This window comes from Oryx dammah, unplaced genomic scaffold (genome assembly GCF_014754425.2).
Source record: "Oryx dammah isolate SB20612 unplaced genomic scaffold, SCBI_Odam_1.1 HiC_scaffold_17, whole genome shotgun sequence".
In the NCBI taxonomy this organism is placed as follows: Eukaryota; Metazoa; Chordata; class Mammalia; order Artiodactyla; family Bovidae; genus Oryx; species Oryx dammah.
The window spans coordinates 41,283,825-41,305,684 of NW_024070201.1; the positions used below are offsets into that span (position 1 = coordinate 41,283,825).

At 46.0% G+C, this 21,860-nt stretch overlaps 1 protein-coding gene and 1 non-coding gene across 6 annotated transcripts in view; one reads left to right on the forward strand and one right to left on the reverse strand.

Annotated features, from left to right (window-relative positions):
* The window catches only part of IRAG1 (inositol 1,4,5-triphosphate receptor associated 1), a 116,596-nt gene that overhangs the window by 66,103 nt on the left and 28,633 nt on the right, over window positions 1-21,860 (forward strand). For all 5 annotated transcript variants that reach the window (XM_040258381.1, XM_040258383.1, XM_040258382.1 and 2 more), the window contains 6 exons: window positions 570-1,187; window positions 3,022-3,100; window positions 9,281-9,404; window positions 17,029-17,059; window positions 19,408-19,548; window positions 20,007-20,138. In XM_040258381.1, coding sequence (XP_040114315.1) covers window positions 570-1,187; window positions 3,022-3,100; window positions 9,281-9,404; window positions 17,029-17,059; window positions 19,408-19,548; window positions 20,007-20,138 — 1,125 coding nt within the window. The remainder of the gene's footprint in view (window positions 1-569; window positions 1,188-3,021; window positions 3,101-9,280; window positions 9,405-17,028; window positions 17,060-19,407; window positions 19,549-20,006; window positions 20,139-21,860) is intronic.
* On the reverse strand, window positions 7,475-7,547 carry TRNAG-UCC. The gene has a single exon. It is a non-coding gene; the product is annotated as a tRNA-Gly (tRNA).

Below are 21,860 nucleotides of genomic sequence, written 5' to 3' on the forward strand. Positions count from 1 at the left end.
GGTCAGGAAGATCCCCTGGAGAAGGAAATGGTACCCCACTCCAATACTATTGCCTGGAAAATCCCATGGATGGAGGAGCCTGGTAGTCTACGGTCCATGGGGTCTCAAAGAGTTGGATACGACTGAGCGACTCCACTTTCTTTCTTTCTTTCTTTCTTTCTTTCTTTACAAACCTGATGGGATATCCGAGGCCCTAAGAGTTAAGGGCCTTGCCAGGCAGAGTCAGGGCTAGAATCTAGGGCAGTTGAGTCAAAGCCAGAACTTGTGACTGCCCCCACGCTGCCCTCCGTTCCACTGTCCTCTGCAGCTCCTAACCCTCGAGAAGTTCTTGGCAGGTTTTGAAAGGCAGGTCCCCTTGTCCTGTCTGTTTTACAAACCTCAGGCTTGTTTGTAGGTTCCCTTTACTGGTTCAGATGTGACTTTGCTGTCCTCCCTTTCTACCTAGCCCACCCCCTACGTGTGGTCCCCTTAGCAGGGTCTGTGGGATAGAGACCCCACAGCAGAAGCGAACTCACCCTTCTTCTCTCCAACCTGCCTCCGGGGTCCCAAATTTACCTTGTCTCTTTCAGAACATCCTCAAAGGGCTAGCTGACCGGAAGCAGAATGATCAGAGAAAACTGTCTCAGGGCAGGCTGACTCCCCGCTCTCCCACAGTTGAGAAGTCCAGAGAAATTGCAGTAGAACAGAAGGAAAACTTCGATCCCCTCCAGCGCCCGGAGGCCATACCCAAGGGCCCAGCTTCTGGCCCAGGCAGTGGTGGGAAGATGGCCCTTAACAGCCCCCAGCCTGGCCCTGTGGAGAGCGAGCTGGGAAAGCCACTGGCAAAGACAGCCAAGGAGGGCAACCCTCTGCCCAGAGGTCCAACCCAGGGCCCTGGGGGGGTGGCTCCCCAGGCCGCCCAGGGGAAGAGCACAGTTGGAGAGCCCACAGGGTCCAAGGTTGGCTCCAAAGCTGAGCTGTGGCCCCCGACGTCCCGGCCGCCCCTGCTGCGGGGAGTGTCCTGGGACAGCGGCCCCGAAGAACCCGGCCCCCGGCTGCAGAAAGTGCTTGCCAAGCTGCCGCTGGCTGAGGAAGAGAAGCGTTTTACAGGCAAAGCTGGCAGCAAGCTGGCCAAGGCGCCCGGACTCAAAGACTTTCAGATACAAGTGCAGCCTGTGCGGATGCAGAAACTGACTAAGCTTCGTGAGGTGGGTTTCTGGGGCCTCCTGGGGTGGGCTGTGCATGCAGGTCCCCACCCTGGGCTGAAGACCACTGGGCTGAGCTGGAGTGGCTCTGGCCCAGACTTGGGCCTTGTAGAGCCCTAGATGTTCCCACCCTGATAAGCCAGGCCCGCTGGGCTGTGCACTCTGCATAAATAGCATCTTTGAGGGGTTTTACCCGCTCACTCGGGCAAGGTCAGTTGGGAAGTAGCTGCCACACAAAGCCACATTTTGAGGGGAAAGTGGGTGTATGGAGGGGCTCATGGCCCCTCAGTGGTGGACTGTGTTTCCCCGCTCCAGCCAGAGCTGATGCCTTATGAGCAAGAAGCCTTTGATGGAGCACCCTGTCACAGACAAGGATGGGATGGCTTTTCTTTCCGTCATGCCCCCAAGCTTTCCTCCCTGGTGCTTGTTAACAAAGGGCCTCAAATCCATCATTCCCAGCCAGGAAGCGCTACTCCCTCTTGGTGAATTTCTTCCAATATCCATCATGCCCCCAGCTTTCACTGGCCATCAAACCATACACAACTGTCTGTCATGAGGCTGCTGCCCTAAGCAGGGAGTGACTGGGGGGCATCCAGAGACTGGGGGGAGAGAGCCCTGGATGTGAGGAAGAAAAGAAGTTACTAAAAGAAATCCTTATCTGAGCCCTCCTTCCCCAGAGGGTCAACCCAGACCACAGGCCAAAGCAGCCAGGACTCCACAATGTGGAATGACACCAAGGAAGCCAAACGGTCAGGCATTTGCCTTCTTGGGCTTCTGGGCATCAGAGGCCAGGCCTAGGCAACAGGCCACCCCCAGACCCCTGCATGTTTCTCTCTGCAGCAAAGTAGAAAGAATCTGGAAGCCCCATTTCACTAACCACTGCCTCTGACCTCATCCCCAGCCCCCACCACTACCCCAAGCCAGGGTCCTGAGAGCAGCTTGGTTGTGAGCGGCTGGCTAAAGAAACAGGTAAAGGGCACTGGCCTGTGGCTTCCATTTGGGCCAGAGCTCCCTCTGCTGGCCTCTTCCTCTCCTTCATCCAGGAGACAAACCGCCCAAGTGGCCTCTGCTACAGGGACACTGAAAACCCTCTTAGAAAGCCCAAGTCCCAGGGCCAAGGAGCCCTGTCCGGCAATTCCTCTTGGGGGCGCTGGTCTTGGACTTGGTACAATGTGAGGCTTCCTGTGCCACATACCTTGAGTCAGCATCCGCATCTCTCCCCAGCTCTGCTGGTGAGGCCCCCAGCAGCAGGGGCTGCTGGCTTGCTGCCCTGGGGGTGGCAATCGGCAGTCCTCACTTGTCTGGAGAGTTTTAACATCTCAAGAGGTGCCATCACAGGCCACTGAGGAGCTGGGGGCAGGAGAGGACACAAGTCCCAGAAGTGGGCACTCACTGCCCAAGAACAACAAGGCAGGAGGCTCCAGCCAGCTCAGAGCACAGCCATGAGATCACAGAGATTGTTTCCATCCTTGGCAGCTCCATATACACCCAGGGGACCTTCCTTTCCCCAGAGCCCCGGGCTCTGCTTCTGTTTGTCCTCCAGCCTTCAGCCACTGTGTGGCTGGCAGCTCTCTCACCCTGAGGCTCACAGGCTGATTTTAAAAGGCAGCCACACCAAGGACAATTCCTGACTCAGGGAAAGGGGTGCTGAAGCTGGGGTTTCTAGCACCTTCACGGGCCGGGAGGGAAGCAGTCTTCCTACTGCCCCGCATGTGTCGTGACTACCCGTGTTCCCAGGGTCTGCTCCGTGAGTCGGAGCAGGCACAGAGCATAGAGCCAAGGGAGGAGTCCAACCTGAGGTCACCGTCTGAAATGCTGTCTGTCTTTCCCTAAAAAGGAGCACATCCTGCTGAGAAATCAGAACTTAGTGGGGCTCAAGCTTCCAGAACTTAGTGAAGCGGCCGAGCAGGAAAAAGGTAGGTGGGAATGAAGAGACACTCTCCTCAGGCTAGGGCTGGATTCATTTTCTCCAGATCAAAGAAGCCGAACATGTAAACACTGCACTTCCTTTGTCTGTCCTGGTGGCGAGTGTGGGCCGGATGCAGAGCAGGCCCTTGCTAAATATTTGCAGATGGATGAATGAATGGATCAGATGGTGTTTCCTGCTCCCTCAAAGAACCTCTAAACTTGCCTCCTTCCAACCACCCCCTGTTCCAGATCCTGCCAGTCCTCCCTGAGTCTCATTAGCACCTAGTGGGTCTGGAACGGTGACCCAGGCCTGAACTTTTGATGCTTCCTTTTCCTCTCACACCCAGGATGTCACCAACTAGAACAGTTCCTCTTTTTGAGACATTAGAGTCATCACTTGCTTTCTAATCTGCAGTCACCACAGAGTCCAGACCCCAGCCCCTCCTGCCTGGGGACTGCAAGTCCCCACCTACCCTCTTGCCAGACTTATCTTCAGAAAGGAAGACCTGGGGGGAGGCCTTGCCTCCCCTCCACCCCAAGCTCCCTCTCCTGACTTATCTCTCTGGATGGCTGATGCTCATTCAGTCATTCTCAGCACAGAAGCCTTCTGCTTAAGGATTGCTGTGTGTTCATGTCCATGGTGCCACCAACCGTGTTGGAAGCCCCCAGTCTGACACACGGGTTTCCCAGGTGGTGCTAGTGGTAAGGAACCTCCCTGCCAATACAGGAGTCATAAGAGAAACGGATTCAATCCCTGGGTCCTGTAGACCCCTGCAGAAGGGCATGGCAACGCACTCCAGTGTCCTTGTCTGGAGCCTGGCGGGCTACAGCCCACAGGGTTGCAAAGAGTCGGACGTGACTGAAGCAACTTAGCGCACAGTCTGACATATAATAACTAACACTTACCTATTCAGCATTGACAAGAAAATTCACAGAAGTAAAATATCCAGTAATTTTTTAAAGAACTAATTTTTAAAAAATTAATCATCTTTAGATGAGATCTTTGGAAAAAATATGATCTCTACTTTTAATTTCTAACTTCTTTATTAAAGCAGGTCTAAAACCCTAGGAAAAGATTTATCTTGAAATTTTACCTACAACCGCATAAATTCTTTAAAAGCAACAACTTTTTATTCTCTCCAGTGTATATGTGTTAGTCATTCAGTCGTGTCCAGTTCTTTGCAAGTCCATGGACTATAGCCCACCAGACTACTCTGTCTGTGGGATTCTCCAGGCAAGAATACTGGAGTGGGTAGCCATTCCCTTCTCCAGGGGATCTTCCTGACCCAGGGATCAAACTCAGGTCTCCTACATTGCAAGTGGATTCTTTACTATCTGAGCCCCCAGGGAAGCTCAATTATTTCTCCCTAATTGGGGTAGCAAATATGTTTTCCAGCAGTTTATATATAGTTATATTTGTATTTATCTTACTAATACTTCTGAATTTTGTTTTATTTAATAAGATATACATATCTGAAGATTTAAGATTCTGTTACCTCAAAGATTGGGCTTCCCAGGTGACTCAATGGTAAAGAAACTCCCTGCCCAGGAGGGGATGCAGATTCGATGCCTGGGCCGGGAAGATCCCCTGGAGGAGGGCGTGGCAACCTACTCCAGTATTCTTGCCTGGAGAATCCTATGGACGGAGGAACCTGGCATACTACAGTCCGTAGGGTCACAAAGACACCAGACACATTGAAAGACACCAGACACCATTAACTGGTTTTTGGCCATGACGTCCAGTCTCCTGAATTCTTCTCTAGTTGCTCTTTCTATTAATTCTCGCTGAATCTTTATATCTAAAATATAATGAATACTCTTTAAAAAAAAAAACAGCAAGAGGGGAGAAGTAACTGGCTATATACTTAGAATATATTATAAGGCAGTAGTAATTAAAGTGGTACAGTACTTATCAGAATAAAACAAAATCAAGGGCCCAGAACCAGTCTTTGATATACATTTAAGAAGGATGCAGTGTATGATTATCTAAGCCACGAAGTAACAAGACATATAAACACTTTTAAAATATCATAGAGGTACTGTTGTTGTGGTCTGTTTAGTCACTAAGTCATGTCCAACTCTTTGTGACCCCATGGACTGTAGCCCCCCAGGCTCCTCTGTCCATGAAATTTCCCAGGCAAGAATACTGGAGTGGGCTGTCATTCCCTTCTCCAGGGGATCTTCCCGACTCGGAGACTGAACACGCCTTCCTGCATTGGCAGGTGGATTCTTCACCACTGAGCCACCAGGGAAGGAAGTCCCTTGAAAGAGAGCTTGGATGGTTATACATTCTGGATCTCTCTTTTCCCCAGAGCTTTATAAATGCTACACTGCATTCAGGGTTGCCAAGAAGTCTAAGACCAGCTTATTCACAGCACCTCTCAATCCTCACCTTTCCCTGTAGGTGGCTTACTCTTTCTATGAGGGTAGTTGGAGAAGATCTATAGATACAGATCTATATAAGATATATCTACATACATAGAAAGAGTAAGATTATATATACATGTATTTTTTTCTGTAGTGGTGTGCTTTTTCAGTCTGAAAATTTGGCTTTTCTCTCCATGGAGGAAATTTTTTCTTCTCTCGTGCCTTTGACTCTGTTCTTTGTTCCTTTTGTTTTCTCCCTACTTCAGAGCCACCATAATCTGGAAATTTCTCATCAGTGTCTCCACTGTAGGTCCATTATTCTACCTCTCAAGACTTTAATCTTTCTTTCCTTTTTCATTCCTTGTGCTCATCTCAGTTTCCTCCACTAACTCAACTTTGTTTTTATTTCTTCATATTGCCAACATATTGGTTAGATCTATATTTTTAGAATTTTTTGCTTTGCTTCATTATTTTTGGTCTTCAGTTTATTTTCTTATATTGTAATCTTCTTCCATTTTTATGCCATCCTCTAATTTCACCTCTGATTCTTTTTTTTTCATTTTGAGGGAGGGTTCTAATTTCTCCTGAGTCAAAGCACTTGTGGCACACACTTTACACAAAAATGCATTTTTGACACGTTTCTTGCATCTCTGTTTCCATCCTGACATCTGTGTCCTGCATGTTTCCTTTCTTCTTTCCTTTACACCTTCCTCCCTACTTTCCTTCCTCTTTCGACTATTTTTGTGTAGTTGCTATGACATTTGTTTTCATGTAATTTATTTTTGATAAGAACATTTCTACTTGAAGTTTCTCTTGACCTAGATATATTGTGTAGATCAATTTTCACTGACTTCTTCCTACCTTTCCTGAGATCTCTGTCCTCCTGGCAGCGCTTCATTGAGGACTGGGTATTTCGTGTCTGCTTGGCCACTGCCTGGAGAATGGGGAAAAGAGGAAGTTCAGATGGAGCTGTGGGTAGTGGTGGTTGTGGGTTGGTTTCTGCTCTTTTTCTATAACTTTGTACCATAGCACTTGAATTTATTACACTGAAGTGGGGGTATATCTTATTCCCTTGGGTGGGCAGTAGTAAGGCATGGATTATTTCACCAATTCAGGGTAGAATTATAGGGACAGTCTGCCCATGTGTTTATTTTCCACACTTGACCCATCCATTGCCAGCAGCCACTCTCACTCTTTCAGAGAAAGGAAGGAAAAGACAGACAAAATTCAGAGTCTGGCCACTCTGTTATCTCTCAGAAGTGCAGGATGGGTGAGTCAGTTTTCAGCTGGGGTTTTCCATATGTCTTCTGCCACTCACTCCATCAGAGGGACTTGTTTGATTTATTTTCTCATGTATCTTCCTTTTCTGGTAAATCCCTTTATATTGTTTGAGATTATCAGCTCTGGTAGAATACCATGCTATCATTCTGCTTTTCCTTTCTTTTCCTCTCCTCCTCAGTATGAAAAACAAACAGCCGCACAGGCCATTTTTCATCTTGTTGGAGTGTTGTTTGGTGGGGCGGAGATCTTTCTACTGCAGAGAAACTTTCTGAACACCTCTGCATCTGCCCACTCATCCCTTGGTCCTGTTCTCTTCTGGCTCTGCAGGCACATAAGTGGCTACAAAAGTTTATCACAACCTTACCGTTACCTCTGACATCTTCCTCTCAGGACTGAGTCTTTGAGGGGAGGAAGAAAGGGTTAACAAGGTTGGAAGCTCTACATTTATTTCTAGGAAATTTTTTCTCTGACCATTATTTTTAAAGATTATTATCATTTCCTGTATTTGAGAGTTGTGATATATTTTTAGTTGACTTTAAAATTTTTTGCTGGCGTTGTTGTCAATTTGGTTGCAATCAGGAGGGTGGCTGGTTCTGAGAGCCACTAGTTCTAGGATGACCATTTAAAAAACAATATTTACTTATTTATTTGTGCCAGTTCTTAGTTGCAGCATGCAGGATCTTTGATCTTCATTGTGGCACGTGAAATCTTTAGTTGACACACATGGGGTCTCTTTCCCTGACCAGGGGTCGAACCTGGGACCCCTGCATTGGAAACCCAGAGTCTTAGCCACTGGACCACCAGGGAAATCCCATGTGATCACTCTTAAGACAGCCATTTTAATGGGTGGGGTTCTACCTAGGGGAATTTTGCAGGCAAAAATCCCCTCATATGACTTCCCTATGATTATTAGATCTTGTATAGCTCTGTCAATCCTACAGATTTCTCAGGAGCCCACTTTTTCATTATCTCTCTGCTGGGTGCAGTGGGGATACATAAAGGCAGAGTGAGGCCAAAGGCACCACAAGGTTTGCCCTCTGTCACATGGAAATGTCAGAGAGCAGCAAGTGCCAGCGCAGAACTCAAAAGGTGACGGGTAGCTAAGAGAAATAGCTACCTGATCTGGGTAGAATCTCAGATCCCAAGAGGGATTGCTGGCTGCCCTGGCTCTGATAGATGATTCTCCAGACTTTGTTGGATGCCTTAAGGGCCAGGAACATCATCAACGCTGTTTAGTTGTTGGAAAGATCTAAGTATGTAAACATTCTTCACCTAGAGCCAAAGTATACCTAATCATCTCACCATGTGATCTCACTTGAGGAGGCTTCTAATTCATGATTCCCAATCTTAGCTCCATTTAGATGGCTACCACAACCTTGCCCGTAGTCCTGATCTCAGGCCTTGACTATAGTTCTGGAAATCTACTGAGCCCAAATCCATGAAAGATGGTAAGAGATGGATAACTATAAAGTCCTGCAATGGAAAGTAAGCATTGTATGAGACATAGATATTTGATTTAGCTCAAGTAAAAGAGATTTGGGACTTTTAATAAGGGCACAGCAAGTCTACGCCAAATGAATAACTGAGGTCAATGCAAAGGACATTGCCAACATGCTCCAGAGATAAGAGTTTGATGGAGCACATTGGAGCCTCTGGGGTAGCAACAGCCAGAATGTGGGGGCATGGAATGTATCTAGAGGCCACACTGAACAGTTGGGAAAATGGAGAAAGGAAGCTTTGGAGCTGTCTGTGAACATGAGAAAAATGTGTGGGAAAGATAACACTTAGCTTGTTATTTCTGCCTTCAGAGCATAGACCAAGGAAAGGTTTAGGAGATATTTGGAAAAAAAAAAAAAGTTTTTTATTGGTCCTGAGGCAACTATTTCAGAGATCCACAAAAGATCAAATAATCTAATGACCTTAGCCTTACTCTGGAAAAACCCTGTTTCTACTCCTATTTGTGGGAATATGGAAGCAAATGCTTATTTCTAAGTGGGACACAGATGATGGAATTCACTTGAGGAAGATTAGTTGGGCAGCAGGCCTCCTGAGAAGCCTGCCAAAGAGAGGGGACTTTTCTAAACATTACAGCCAAAGAGCCAACCAGCTTCCAATTGCCAAAAACCAATCTCAGACCCCAGACCAAAGAGACTGCTTGGTACTGTGGGGAGCAGTGGGAAGAATGGAGAACTTGGAGCAGATAGAACTGTTTGTAGTCCATGCCATTTACCAGTTCTGTGACCATAAGCAAGTTACTGGGTTGGCCAAAGGGTTTGTTTGGATATACCCAAATGAACTTTTTGGCCAACACAATATTAATCTTGCTGAGTCTTGGTTTACCCTCCTGTAAAATGGGATGATTAAAGTCTAGCTCATTGGGTTATTGTAAGGATAAAATAACAATTATGAACCCCTGGCATATAACCAGGTTCTAATAAATGTTGAAGTTCTTCCTTACCCCCTGAAACAAATTGCCAAGAATATTACTGTGATTTCAAACAGACATTTTATAAGTTAAATACTTTTTTCTGTTTTTCCAGGACACTCTTCTGAACTCTCCTCAACTATTGAGGAAGAAGAGTCAAAGGGCGGGCTGGATGTCATGCCCAATATTTCTGATGTGCTGCTTCGCAAACTCCGGGTCCACAAGTCCCTCCCTGGAAGGTAAAATCGGGGCATGGACTGCACAAGAGCCCACACTGGGTGGCCCCTGTGTTCGATTCTGGGTGGAACACAAGAGCACCAGACTTGAGTTTTGACCCCAGAAAGGCCAAAGTCCAATAGTCCAGGCAGGGCTAATGTAACCCAAAACAAAAAGAATAATAAAGGGCCAGGTGAGGTGGCCAGAGAGCAGGTAAGGTTCATAAGTGAACATTCTTTTTGTGATGCAAACAATGCCATCGAGAAGGTGAAGAGACAACCCACAGAACAGGAGGAAATATTTGCAAAGCATGTATATGATAAGGGGTTTCTTTCTATAATATATAAAGAACTTATAATTCAATAACACAACATTTGTTAAATTTTAAAAATAATTTTAAAATTGTTATTGAAATATAGTTGTACAATATTATATATTACATATATACAATATAATGACTCACAATTTTAAAAGGTTGTATTCCATTTATAGTCATCATAAAATACTGACTGTATTCCCTGTTTTGGTACAATATATCTTTACAGCCTTTTTTTTTTTTTTTTTACTATAGTTTGTACCTCTTAATCCCCTATTCCTATATTGCCCTTCTTCCTTCCTCTTTCCCTCTCCCCACTGGTAACCTATATCTGTAAGTCTGTTTCTCTTCTGTTATATTTACTAGCTTGCTGTATTTTTTCAGATTCCACAAAAGTGAGATCATACAATATTTGTCTTTCTCTCTCTGGCTTATTTTACCTAGCATAATGCCCATAATGTCCATCCATGTTGCTGCAAATGGCAAAATTTCAATTTTGTTTTTTTATGGCTGAGTAGTATTGACAACTAATATCTTTAGGTGGACAAAACATTTAAATAGGCATTTCTTCACAGAATGTGTATTGAGGGGTCAATGAACACATGAAAATATGCTCAGCATCATTAGTCATTCAGTTCAGTCGCTTAGTCATGTCTGACTCTTTGTGATTGCATGGACTGCAGCACACCAGGCCTCCCTGTCCATCACTAACTCCCAGAGCTTGCTCAAACTCATGTCCCTCGAGTCGATGATGCCATCCAACCATTGCATCCTCCGTCGTCCCCTTCTCCTCCTGCCTTCAATCTTTCCCAGCTTCAGGGTCTTTTCATCAAGTGACCAAAATATTGGCGCTTCAGCATCAGTCCTTCCAATGAATATTCAGGACTGATTTCCTTTAGGATGGACTGGTTGGATCTCCTTGCAGTCCAAGGGACTCTCAAGAGTCTTATCCAACACCACAGTTCAAAAGCATCAATTCTTCGGCGCTTGGCTTTCTTATGGTCCAACTCTCACATCCATACATGACTACTGGAAAAAATAATAGCCTTGACTAGATGGACCTTTGTTGGTAAAGTAATGCCTCTGCTTTTTAATATGCTGTCTAGGTTTGTCATAGTTTTTCTTCCAGGGAGCAAGCATCTTTTAATTTCATGGCTGCAGTCACTATCTGCTCTGATTCTGGAGACTAAGAAAATAGTCTCTCACTCTTTCCATTGTTTCCTCATCTATTTGCCATGAAGTGATGGGACCAGATGCCATGATCTTAGTTTTCTGAATGTTGAGTTTTAAGCCAGCTTTTTCACTCTCCTCTTTCACTTTCATCAAGAGCCTTTTTAGTTCCTCCTCGCTTTCTGCCATAAGGGTGGTATCATCTGCATTATCTGAGGTAGTCGCTATTTCTCCCAGCAGTCTTGATTTCAGCTTGTGCTTTATCCAATCTGGCATATCACATGATGTACTCTGCAGATAAGTTAAATAAGCAGGGTGACAATATACAGCCTTGACGTGCTCCTTTCCCAATTTGGAACCAGTCCTTTGTTCCATGTTCTGGTTCTAATTGTTGCTTCTTGACCTGCACACAGATTTCTCAGGAGGCAGGAAAGGTGGTCTGGTATTCCCATCTCTTGAAGAATTTTCCACAGTTTGCTGTGATCCATACAGTCAAAGGTTTTAGTAAAGTTAATGAAGCAGAGGTAGATGATTTTCTGAAATTCTCTTGCTTTTTCTATGATCCAACGGATGTTGGCAATTTGATCTCTGGTTCCTCTGCCTTTACTAAATCCAACTTGAACACCTGGAAGTTCTCAATTCAAGTACTGTTGAAGCCTGGCTTGGAGAATTTGGGCATTACTTTGCTAACGTGTGAGATGAGTGTGATTGTGTGGTAGTTTGAACATTGTTTGGCATTGCCTTTCTTTGGGATTGAAATGAAAACGGATCTTTTCCAGTCCTGTGGTCACTGCTGAGTTTTCCAAATTCGCTGGCATATTGAGTGCAGCACTTTCACACCATCATCTCTGAGGATTTGAAATAGCTTAGCTGGAATTCCATCACCTCCACTAGCTTTCTTTGTAGTGATGCTCCCTAAGGCCCACTTGACTTCACATTCCAAGATGTCTGGTTCTAGGTGAGTGATCACACCATCGTGGTTATATGGGACATTAAGATCTTTTTTGTATAGGTCTTCTGTGTATTCTTGCCACCTGTTCTCAGTATCTTCTGCTTCTGTTAGGTCCATACTGTTTCTGTCCTTTATTGAGCCCATCTTTACATAAAATGTTCCCCTGGTATCTCTAATTTTCTTGAAGAGATCTCTAGTCTTTCCCATTCTTTTGTTGTCCTCTATTTCTTTGCATTGATCACTGAGGAAGGCTTTCTTATCTCTCCTTGCTGTTCTTTGGAACTCTGCATTCAGATGGATATGTCTTTCCTTTTCTCCTTTGCCTTTTGCTTCCCTTCTTTTCTCAGCTACTTGTAAGGCCTCCTCAGACAATGATTTTGCATTTTTGCACTTCTTCTTGGGGATGGTTTTGATTACTACCTCCTGTACAGTGTTCTGAACCTTGGTCCATAGTTCTTCAGGCACTCTACGTATCAGATCTAATCCCTTGAATCTATTTGTCACTTCCACTGTATAATTGTAGGGATTTGATTTAGGTCATACCTGAATGATCTAGTGGTTTTCCCCACTTTCTTCAGTTTAAGTCTGAATTTTGCAATAAGGAGTTCATGATCTGAGCCACAGTCAGCTCCTGGTCTTGTTTGCTGACTGTGGAGAGCTTCTCCATCTTTGGTTACAGAGAATATAATCAATCTGATTTCGGTATTGACTATCTGGTGATGTCCATGTGTAGAGTCATCTCTTGTGTTGTTGGGAGAGGGTGTTTGCTATGATCAGGTAAATCTCTGTCAGCCTTTGCCTTGCTTCATTTTGTACTCCAAGGCCAAACTTTCCCATTATTCCAGGTACCTCTTGACTTCCTACTTTTGCATTCCAATCTCCTATAATAAAAAGGACATCTTTTTTCTGGTATTAGTTCTAGAAGGTCTTGTAGGTCTTCACAGAACCTTTGAACTTCAGCTTCTTCATCATTAATGGTTGGGGCATAGACTTGGATCACTGTGATACTGAAAGATTTGCCATGGAAACAGAGATCATTCTGTCATTTTTGAGACTGTACCCAAGTACTGTATTTTGGAGTCTTTTGTTGACTATGAGGGCTACTCCATTTCTTCCGAGGGATTCTTGCCCATGGTAGTAGATATAATGATCTTCTGAATTAAATTTGCCCATTTCAGTCCACTTTAGTTCACTGATTCCTAAAATATTGATGCTCGCTCTTGCCATCTCCTGTTTGACCACTTTCAATTTACCTTGATTCATGGACCTAACATTCCAGCTTCCTATGCAATATTGTTCCTTACAGCATCTGACTTTGCTTCCATCACCAGTCACAACCACAACTGGATGTTGTTTTCGCTTTGGCTCAGCCTCTTCATTCTTTCTGGAGTTATTTCTCCACTCTTCTCCAGTAGCATATTGGGCACCTACCAACCTGAGGAGTTCATCTTTCAGTGTCATACCTTATATGACATTTCACAATGTTAATAGGGTTCTCAAGGTAAGAACACTGAAGTTGTTTGCCATTCCCGTCCCCAGTGGACCACGTCTTGTCAGAACTCTCCACCATGACCCGTCCATCTTGGGTGGCCCTACATAGTTTCATGGCTCATAGTTTCATTGAGTTAGACAAGGCTGTGATCCAAGTGATCAGTTTGGTTAGTTTTCTATAACTGTAGTTTCCATTCTGTCTGCCCTCTGATGGATAAGGACAAGAGGTTTGTGGAAACTTCTGATGGTAGGGACTGGCTGTGGGGGAATCCTGGTCTTACTCTGATGGGCAGGGCCATACTAAGTAAATCTTTAACCCAATTTTCTGTTGATGGGTGGGGCTGTGTTCTCTCCCTGTAGTTTGGCCTGAGGCCAAACCATGTTTGGGGGTCCTCCTTCAAAAGGACTTATGCCAGGACTGTTGTATTCAGTGCCCCTGACCCCACAGAAGGCCACTGTCTACCCATGCCTCCACTGGAGACTCCTGGACACACATAGGCAAGTCTGGCTCAATCCCTTGTGGGGTCATTGCTCCAGTTTGTGGGTTTGTCTGCTCAGTGGCTCTATGGTGGGGCTCACACACCATGCTTCCCAGGTCTGCTGCTGCCAGAGTCCCTGTCCCCACAGCAGGCCACTGCTGACCTGTGCCTCCACAGGAGACACTCAAATACTCAAAGGCAAGTCTGGCTCAGTCTCCTGTGGGGTCCCTGGGTCCTGGCATGCACAAGGTTTTGTTTCAGTCCTCCGAGCATCTCTGGAAGGTATGGGCTTTGATTCTAAATGTGATTTTTCCCCTCCTACCCTTTTTGAGGCTTCTCCTTTGCCCTTGGATGTGGGGTCTTTTTTGGGTAGGCTCCAACATTCTCCTGTCAATGGCTGTTCAGCAGTTAGCTGCGATTTTGGAGTTCTCAGAGGAGAGGATGAGCGCACGTCCTTCTACTCTGCTATCTTTTAGGTGCCTGCCTTTCCTCACCTTTTAGTCATTAGGGAAATGAAATTCAGATGGTTTATCATGAATAATAACTTCATTAAATGAATGATTTATCATTAATCATAAATGGCTAAAATGAGATATAATTTTAAATCTCTAGAATAGTGGTAATAAAAAACACGTGCTGTGCTGTGTTTAGTCACTCAGTCGTGTCCAACTCTTTGCGACCCCATAGACTGCAGACCTCCAGGCTCCTCTGTCCATGGAGATTTTCCAGGAAAGAATACTGGAGTGGGTTGCTGTGCCCTCCTCCAGGGGATTTTCCCAACCCAGGAATCGAACCCAGGTCTCCCACATCGCAGGCCGATTCCTTATCAACTGTGCCACTAGGGAAGCCCAATAAAAAACATGGGCAGTAGCAAATGTTGGTGAGGACGTGGAAGAATTGAAATTCTCAGTAAAATGGTACAGCCACTTTGAATAGCAATTCCTCAAAAAGTTAAACATACAGTTATCATATGCCCCAGCAATTCCACTCCTACATATACCTCAGAGATGAAAATATGTGCCCACACAAAAACTGGAATGTCAATGTTCAACAACAAGTATTTTTCATAATAGCTAAAAATGGAAGCAAACCAAATGCCTATCAGCTAATAAACAGATAAGTAAAATCTGATATATCCATAGAATAGAATACAGTATTTGTATATTGAAAACATTATGGTAAGTGAAAGAAGTCAGTCACGTATTGTATGACTCCATTTATATGAGGTATCCAGGACAGGGACATCCACAGAGGCAAAGCAGATTAGTGGTGGTCTAGGGCTCAGGATGGGGGTTGGGAGACTGACTGCTAATTGGTTCAGAGTTCCTTTTGGGGGTGAGTAAAAAGGTTGACTGTAATGATGTTTGTACAGTTCTATGAATATACTAAAACTACTGAATTACAAATGTAAGCGAATGAAAAAGAGGGAAGAACATAAATGCAAAGGCCCTGGGGCCACATGAGATGAGTGTGTTAGAAGAGGAAACAGCCCTCATGGCTGAGAAAGAGAGTCTGGTAGGGGACAGTTCGCAGAGGCCCTTGATTTTAAGGCAGTTTGAATTCTGAGGCACACAATGACACCCAAACTGGTCTCCTCGTATATCACAACCTTTTTGGAGGGTAATGGCTTTGCCCCCTTGCCTGCCAGTGACAGTTCATGAGGTAGAGCTCTCTGCTTTGGGAGCTGGCCTTGTCAGGCAGTTTCTTTACCTAAATACCTCTGTAAGCCCTCAAGGCCTTGTACATTAAAAAAAAAAAAAAAAAAGTGTTCTATAGCAAAAAGAAAAGCAGCCAATGAGTAATCAAGGTTGAAAAATAAGTTTGGTTAATAATTGATGAAAATATGTAATTTTCACATAATGTCCAAACAAAGTCAAGAGTCAAAGGTAAGCTCAATAAGTTTTGTTATACCATTTAAGCAAGACGTGCACGCTCTGTAGGAGAGTTGAGATAATTGGCTGGCCCCCAGAGGAAAGGGCCTGACGGACGGGGTTGTGGCAAGAATTGCAAGCATCCAACATCTTTGCACTTGTTTATCTCATGCTCTGTACTCTGCTGACTGGATGGCCATGGGGTCTTGTTGTCTCATCCTGACAGGAAGGTTCTCATAGTCCCTTGTCAGGGGTGAGAACCAGCCCCTTGCAGAGACTGCTGACCCCTACCTTTGCTCTCAGGGTCCCTCCACACCCGTCAAAGGGAGGAAGCTGTGTTTCCTGAGAGCCTTATCGATGGCACACTGTGTTGCCAAGTCCTATGACGCCGGTGGGACCCCTCCTCGTCCTCCCTCCCCAGCACAGGAAAGGGCCCATGTGTTATTTATGTTGTCCAGGTTTCTGAGCTGGGCTAGCTGTAGTCACCAGCCAGAGTGGTGGCTGAGCGAGCGTGCAGAGTGGAGGGTGCTTGCTGGGGGGACCACGCCCTCTGCACCAGCTGGGACTTTCTCGCCTGATCTGATTCCAGCCATCAAAGGAGGCCCTTGGTAGGGAGAAGAGCTCTGGCCACTCTTTCCTGCCATTCATTCTCTGACTCACATGCTCCCTTGTCACAGTCCTCAGGGGCAAGAGAAGGGCCAGGCTTTACAGACCTGAGCAGCCCCGGAAAAATGACAATGGCTGTTCAGATGTATACAGCTCATAAATTACATAGCTTGTGTATTCGCTCATTAAGACTTCACAACACGCCTGTTAGTCATAGTAGTAGTCAACATCTCCTGAGTGCCCACCACGTATAGACATCACATGTATATACTCAAATGTACACATACACATATATACATACATATCTATGCTTGTATACATATATACACATAAACAATTGTGTAGATGTCACATATGTATGAAATAAACCCACATATATATGCATGTATTGTATATATATATTTACATACATACATGTATTCCTTATAAGATTCCTGCAAGATAGATATTATTCCCATTTTATAGATGAGCAAACTTAGATTAAAGAGCTCACCCAAAGTCACTGTTCATGGAGGCACTTGGAGAGCACTGAGCCCAGAACCTAATATTTTCCAGCACACTTCCTCTGTAGGAGTCAGCGTCCGGGCAGTCTCTCGCAGGTTATAGAACTCACGCAAAGTGCACCCTGCACCTTCTCCATCTCGCCAGCCCTGCTTACTCCAATTACTGGAAACACCTGGTCTGCTGGTTGGTCAAAGGCACCTTTGGGTTTGTTTCATGGGTTGGACAAAGTTCATTTCGGTATCTTTTTCTTTTTCACAGTGCCCCTCCACTCACTGAAAAGGAAGTCGAGGTAAGTAATTCCAGTGCTTTATGAAATTGAGTACTTGGGCATAAGTGGGTGTATTCAAAACATTCCCTTCTCCAGCCTCTGCTCCTGACATTTTCACACACGCATGAGAACAAGTGACCCTGGAGGAAATATGGGCACTGTGATCAGACCCACTGAACCAGCCATCCCCCTGACCCCACCCCAGTTAATGGAATATTTTAACAACTTTGGTCAGGGATAAGGTAATTGGAAGTCCCACATTTCTTCAGATTGTTTTCTTTAAAAGCATAACTTAGGTATACAAAGTCAGCTGGGAGGCTGCAGAGTGAATCAAATTTATTTTAAAATTATTAAAATAAGGTCAGATTTCATGTTTCAAACTTTGGAAGATGAAGGTGCTTTCCTTCTAAGTGTTTCAGACATAAGGAAGCCAGTTCAGCCATGGTGAGAGACTGTGAGGGCAGGTCTCTCACCTCGAATGATCCCCCCAGGGCCTCCTCATCTCTGCAGAGATGCTGTCCCAGTCGGGGTGGCAAGAGCTGAGAGGCATTTCATCCTGGTGAAGGGGTAGATGGACAAAGAGAATGCATCGGAGGTGAGACAGTGAGGACCTCCAACACCAGCAGTAGTTTGTTTCCATGACAATTATGTCGGTGCTGACAGAAGGAAGGGAGCAAGAACATAGATGATTCCAGAATCTTTTCACTTCAGGTTAGGAGGATGGCAGGTTTTACAATCTTATAGCATGATTTACCCCTGATAACAAGAAAGCGAACATACCCTTCCTAAGACTCAGTGGACTACATAAGCAGAGAGATAGAGACAATGTAAAATACTGGCACAGATAGTAACAATTGCCTGGCACACAGGGCACTTATAGCCCGTGACACACACATGTCCATGCTTTCAACTGACCCTCTCATCAGCTCTGAGAAACAGGTAGAGTAGGAAGCAGAACAAAGGAGGAAACTAAGGGATTAAATGACTCGTCTGAGATCCCAGACCCAGTGCTTAGCAGAACCAATATTTGGCTCCTCGTCTTTTGACTGAATTTAGGGCACTTTATATTGCACTGCCTTTAAAGGGGATAACCCAGGTATAGAGAACAAAACATTGACCATTACTGATAAACTTGATTGAGGTTTGGGCAGGACAGAAAATCCCCACCCACTCACGTTGGTGGAGATGGCCATGGGTGGTTTGGTTAACAGTGTGCTCCTGTCCTCGGTGTGTACGGACACGATCTGTGGTCAGCACAGTGAAAGGAGCACAGGCTTTGCAGTCAGAGAGTCTGAGGCTGAATCCTGTCTCTGCTACGTCCTGGTGGCCCACTGAGCCAGTTAATGACCTCTCTCAGTCTCTGTCTCTTTACCCATAAAGTGGACACAGTAGTTCCTGACACAGAATGTGGTTGAGGGATGAAATGAGCTAAGGTGCATGAAAGGCCTGGCCGTGCTGGCGCAGAGCAGACATTTGATACAGAGAAGATTTCAGTGTTGCTCTCATCATCTCATTGAGTGGCTCAGGGTTTTCAGTTCTCCATCTGGAGATGTCTACCCACTGTGGACCATGTTACATGAACCGCAGATGCTCAGGCAGAATCAGCTCGCCTGAAGTGGAAATCTGCTACCCCTTGAGGCAGGCAAGGCACATGAAGGCCATTGTTTACTTCCCGTGTGGAGTCCATCTGTCTGTCTCTTCTCTCCAGCAGTTTCCTACTAGCCCAGGAATTCCATGTGTGATGAACCCCACCTTTCAAAGTTCATTCACACAGGCTGCACTTTTGGCATGGAATACTGTTTCCAGAAAGCTTCTCCTAACACAATCATACCTGGTTTTATTTAATCTCCTGGCAGCTTCTAAAAGCTGCTTTCAATGTAGAATTTGGAATATTCAGGTAAGATGCTGATTGAAATGTGCTTTGGATTAGTAGGCTTACATCTCAAGTGGGGTTTCTTTAAATATGGTAGTTTCATGCAAAACCTCCAAAACTCACGTGCCATAAATCCTAGCATGAATCCAAATTGCTTACACAGTCAGCTATGTTGGCCCGAGTTTATCTAAACCCAAATACAGGATGTTATTTTCTTGACATTTAGGAAAAAGCAAAGTGTTACTCTCTTATTGTTTATCAGTAAAATGTATTTGGTCTTCTGGTCCTGGGAAGGGACTAGTACAGACCTCAGGTTGCTATCTCACCATCTTTTGTGCAGTTTGCTCCATGAAGTGAGAGTTTCACTTGTACTTGGCCGCTTTGGGTGGGCTGGTTCCACGAGGTGATGTAAATGTTCATGCAAAAAACTCACCGGCAGCCTTGCTCCCTCCAGTACCTCCTCCTAGCGCTTCTTCCACATTCTTGTTCCCAACAGAACGTGTTTGTACAACTGTCCTTGGCCTTTAGAAATGACAGCTACACCCTGGAATCTAGAATTAACCAGGCAGAAAGGGAACGCAACCTGACAGAGGAAAACACAGAGAAGGAACTGGAAAACTTCAAAGCTTCCATTACGGTAATTGCAAAGCCTGGCTGGAGAACCCTTGCAAGAGGGACTGTCCCCAGGGACTGGGCCAGGTGTCCTGCTTTTCTTGGTCACCAAGAAGAGTCTCATGAAATGAGAAATGGGGCTGAGGCCCTTAGCCAAGCAGGATCTTCTTCAGAGAGCTGAGACTGAGATCCTGGAAACCTGGTTACCTCAGGGCTGTGTGTAAGGCCTTTGAGCGCTCAGCAGCTTTTCAGGAAGGGGGCTGGGTGACCTGGGATGGCAGAGGGAGCACCTTGGAGACCACAGACCCGGATGTGATTGCCTTCCTCCGGCCTGGCCAGGTATATAGTGTCCACACTGGGCTTCTCCAGCCCCAGAAACAGCTGCAGCTGGTGGCCTACAGAGGCCCCTCCTCTCGGTCAGGACAGCGCAAGGCAAGTCTTGGTCTGCGAGGACCCCAGGCGATGTTCCTTCTCCCTCCCCAGTCCTCAGCTTCCCTCTGGCACCACTGTGAGCACCGGGAGACCTACCAGAAGCTGCTGGAGGACATCGCTGTCCTGCACCGCCTGGCTGCCCGCCTCTCCAGCCGTGCCGAGATGGTGGGGGCCGTCCGCCAGGTGAGCTCTGCCCTGCCCCTGGTAACTGGGGCTGCAGTGTAGGCGCTGACAGCTGCAAACACCACTGACTGCTGCCTTCCTCCGGGCCAGACATCCTATGTCCCCAGTTGCGATTGTTTCAGAGTATTTTTGGCAGACCACTAAACTCTTGAGGTGCTCCCCCAGAAAAAACTTTTATGCCAGTGGTTAAGAACCCGCCTGCCAGTTCAGGAGATGTGAGAGAGGATGGTTCAGTCCCTGGGTTGCGAAGATCTCCTGAAGGAGGACAGTCCAGCATTCTCGCCTGGAGAAGCCTAAGGACAGAGGAGCCTGGCAGGCTACAGTCCACGGGGTCACAAAAAGTCAGACACAACGGAAGCAACTTAGCATGCACGCATGGATACCTACTGCGTGGGAACTGCTGCGTGCTACCTTCCTTGGAGATTTCTAATGCATGTTGGCATAAGCAAGGCTTTGAGAAGTCCTGTAATGAAAAATCCTGTTTAATGTTACCTATGTATTTCTCAAATATATTTGAGTAAAGAACCACCCCTTCCTTCTTTTTTTTTTTTTTTTTTTCTCCCTATAAAATACCTACTCAACTCCCATGGAATTAGTGTTTGGCAAAACACTCTTTAGGAAAACCCGCTTTGTTTCATTAATCCTCCCAGTAACCTTGGAAAGATATTCCTCAATAAAGATGTGGAGTCTCAGAATAGCACTAGTGATGGGCAAACCTGGGATGCAAGCTCAAGTGTGGCTCCCTTGCAGCCACTTTGAAGTCCTGAGGCACACAAGGTACTGCCCCAACCCATCATGGTGTTGTGGGGTCAGATGGCCCGAGTTTTCATTCTGATTGTACCAGGGTTCACTGTGTGACCTTGGTTCAGTTAACAAGCTCTCTGTGCGCCAGCTGCTCCACCTGTGAAATGCAGTATCTGCCATACAAGGCTGCTGAGACGCTTGTAAAGCACCTGGATGTTGTTGTCACTGTTGCTGCTACTATGGATCTGTGTACCATGTGTCCCGCCTCGTGGATTGCATGACAGGGGTGTTCCTGGGGCCCAGACCTGGGCGGTTCTCATAGAATGAAAGAAGAACAAACCACAGGGCTGTCCCACCTGTGTTCTTCCAGGGAAAAGTCACCCAACTTTACTGGGTGGCAGCACCCAGAAAGCTCTTCCAGCTGGGAGCAGCACAGAGTGAGAGCTTTAGGGAAGTGACTGGTCTCGGCTCAGGGCTACGGGGACTTTGTCCAGGGTTTGGTCACTGAGCATGCCCCTCCGCAGACAGGCAGGTCGTGGGCTCTCTGAGGGACTGGAGAGGTGTCAGTAGAGAAGACTCTTCACTTTGCACAGTCCTTGCGGACGTGCTTCTCCGTGCATTGGCTGCTCACTCCAGCCTTCACCCTTCTCCAAGTGGCTTCCTTGTCTCAGTCCTCAGAGTCCTCTCTGGCCCCACTGGACTGGCTCAGGCACTCATCCTCATTTTCCTTGTTGCTCTAGCTGCCACTCATCTTGTTTCCTTCAGATCAGTCTCCGCTGGTGAACTGATATGACACTCCTTTAAGACCTTCAGTGGCTCTCCTCTTCCTTCAGAATGAGTCCAAAGCACTCAGTTCAGCTCTAACTCACCTTTTCATCTTGTGAACAAACCCAACCATTTGCTGATTCCTACATAAGCAGGATGACCTGTGTGTTCCTGCCTTTCCAGACAGTTCTAGTATATACCTATTGCCCCAGC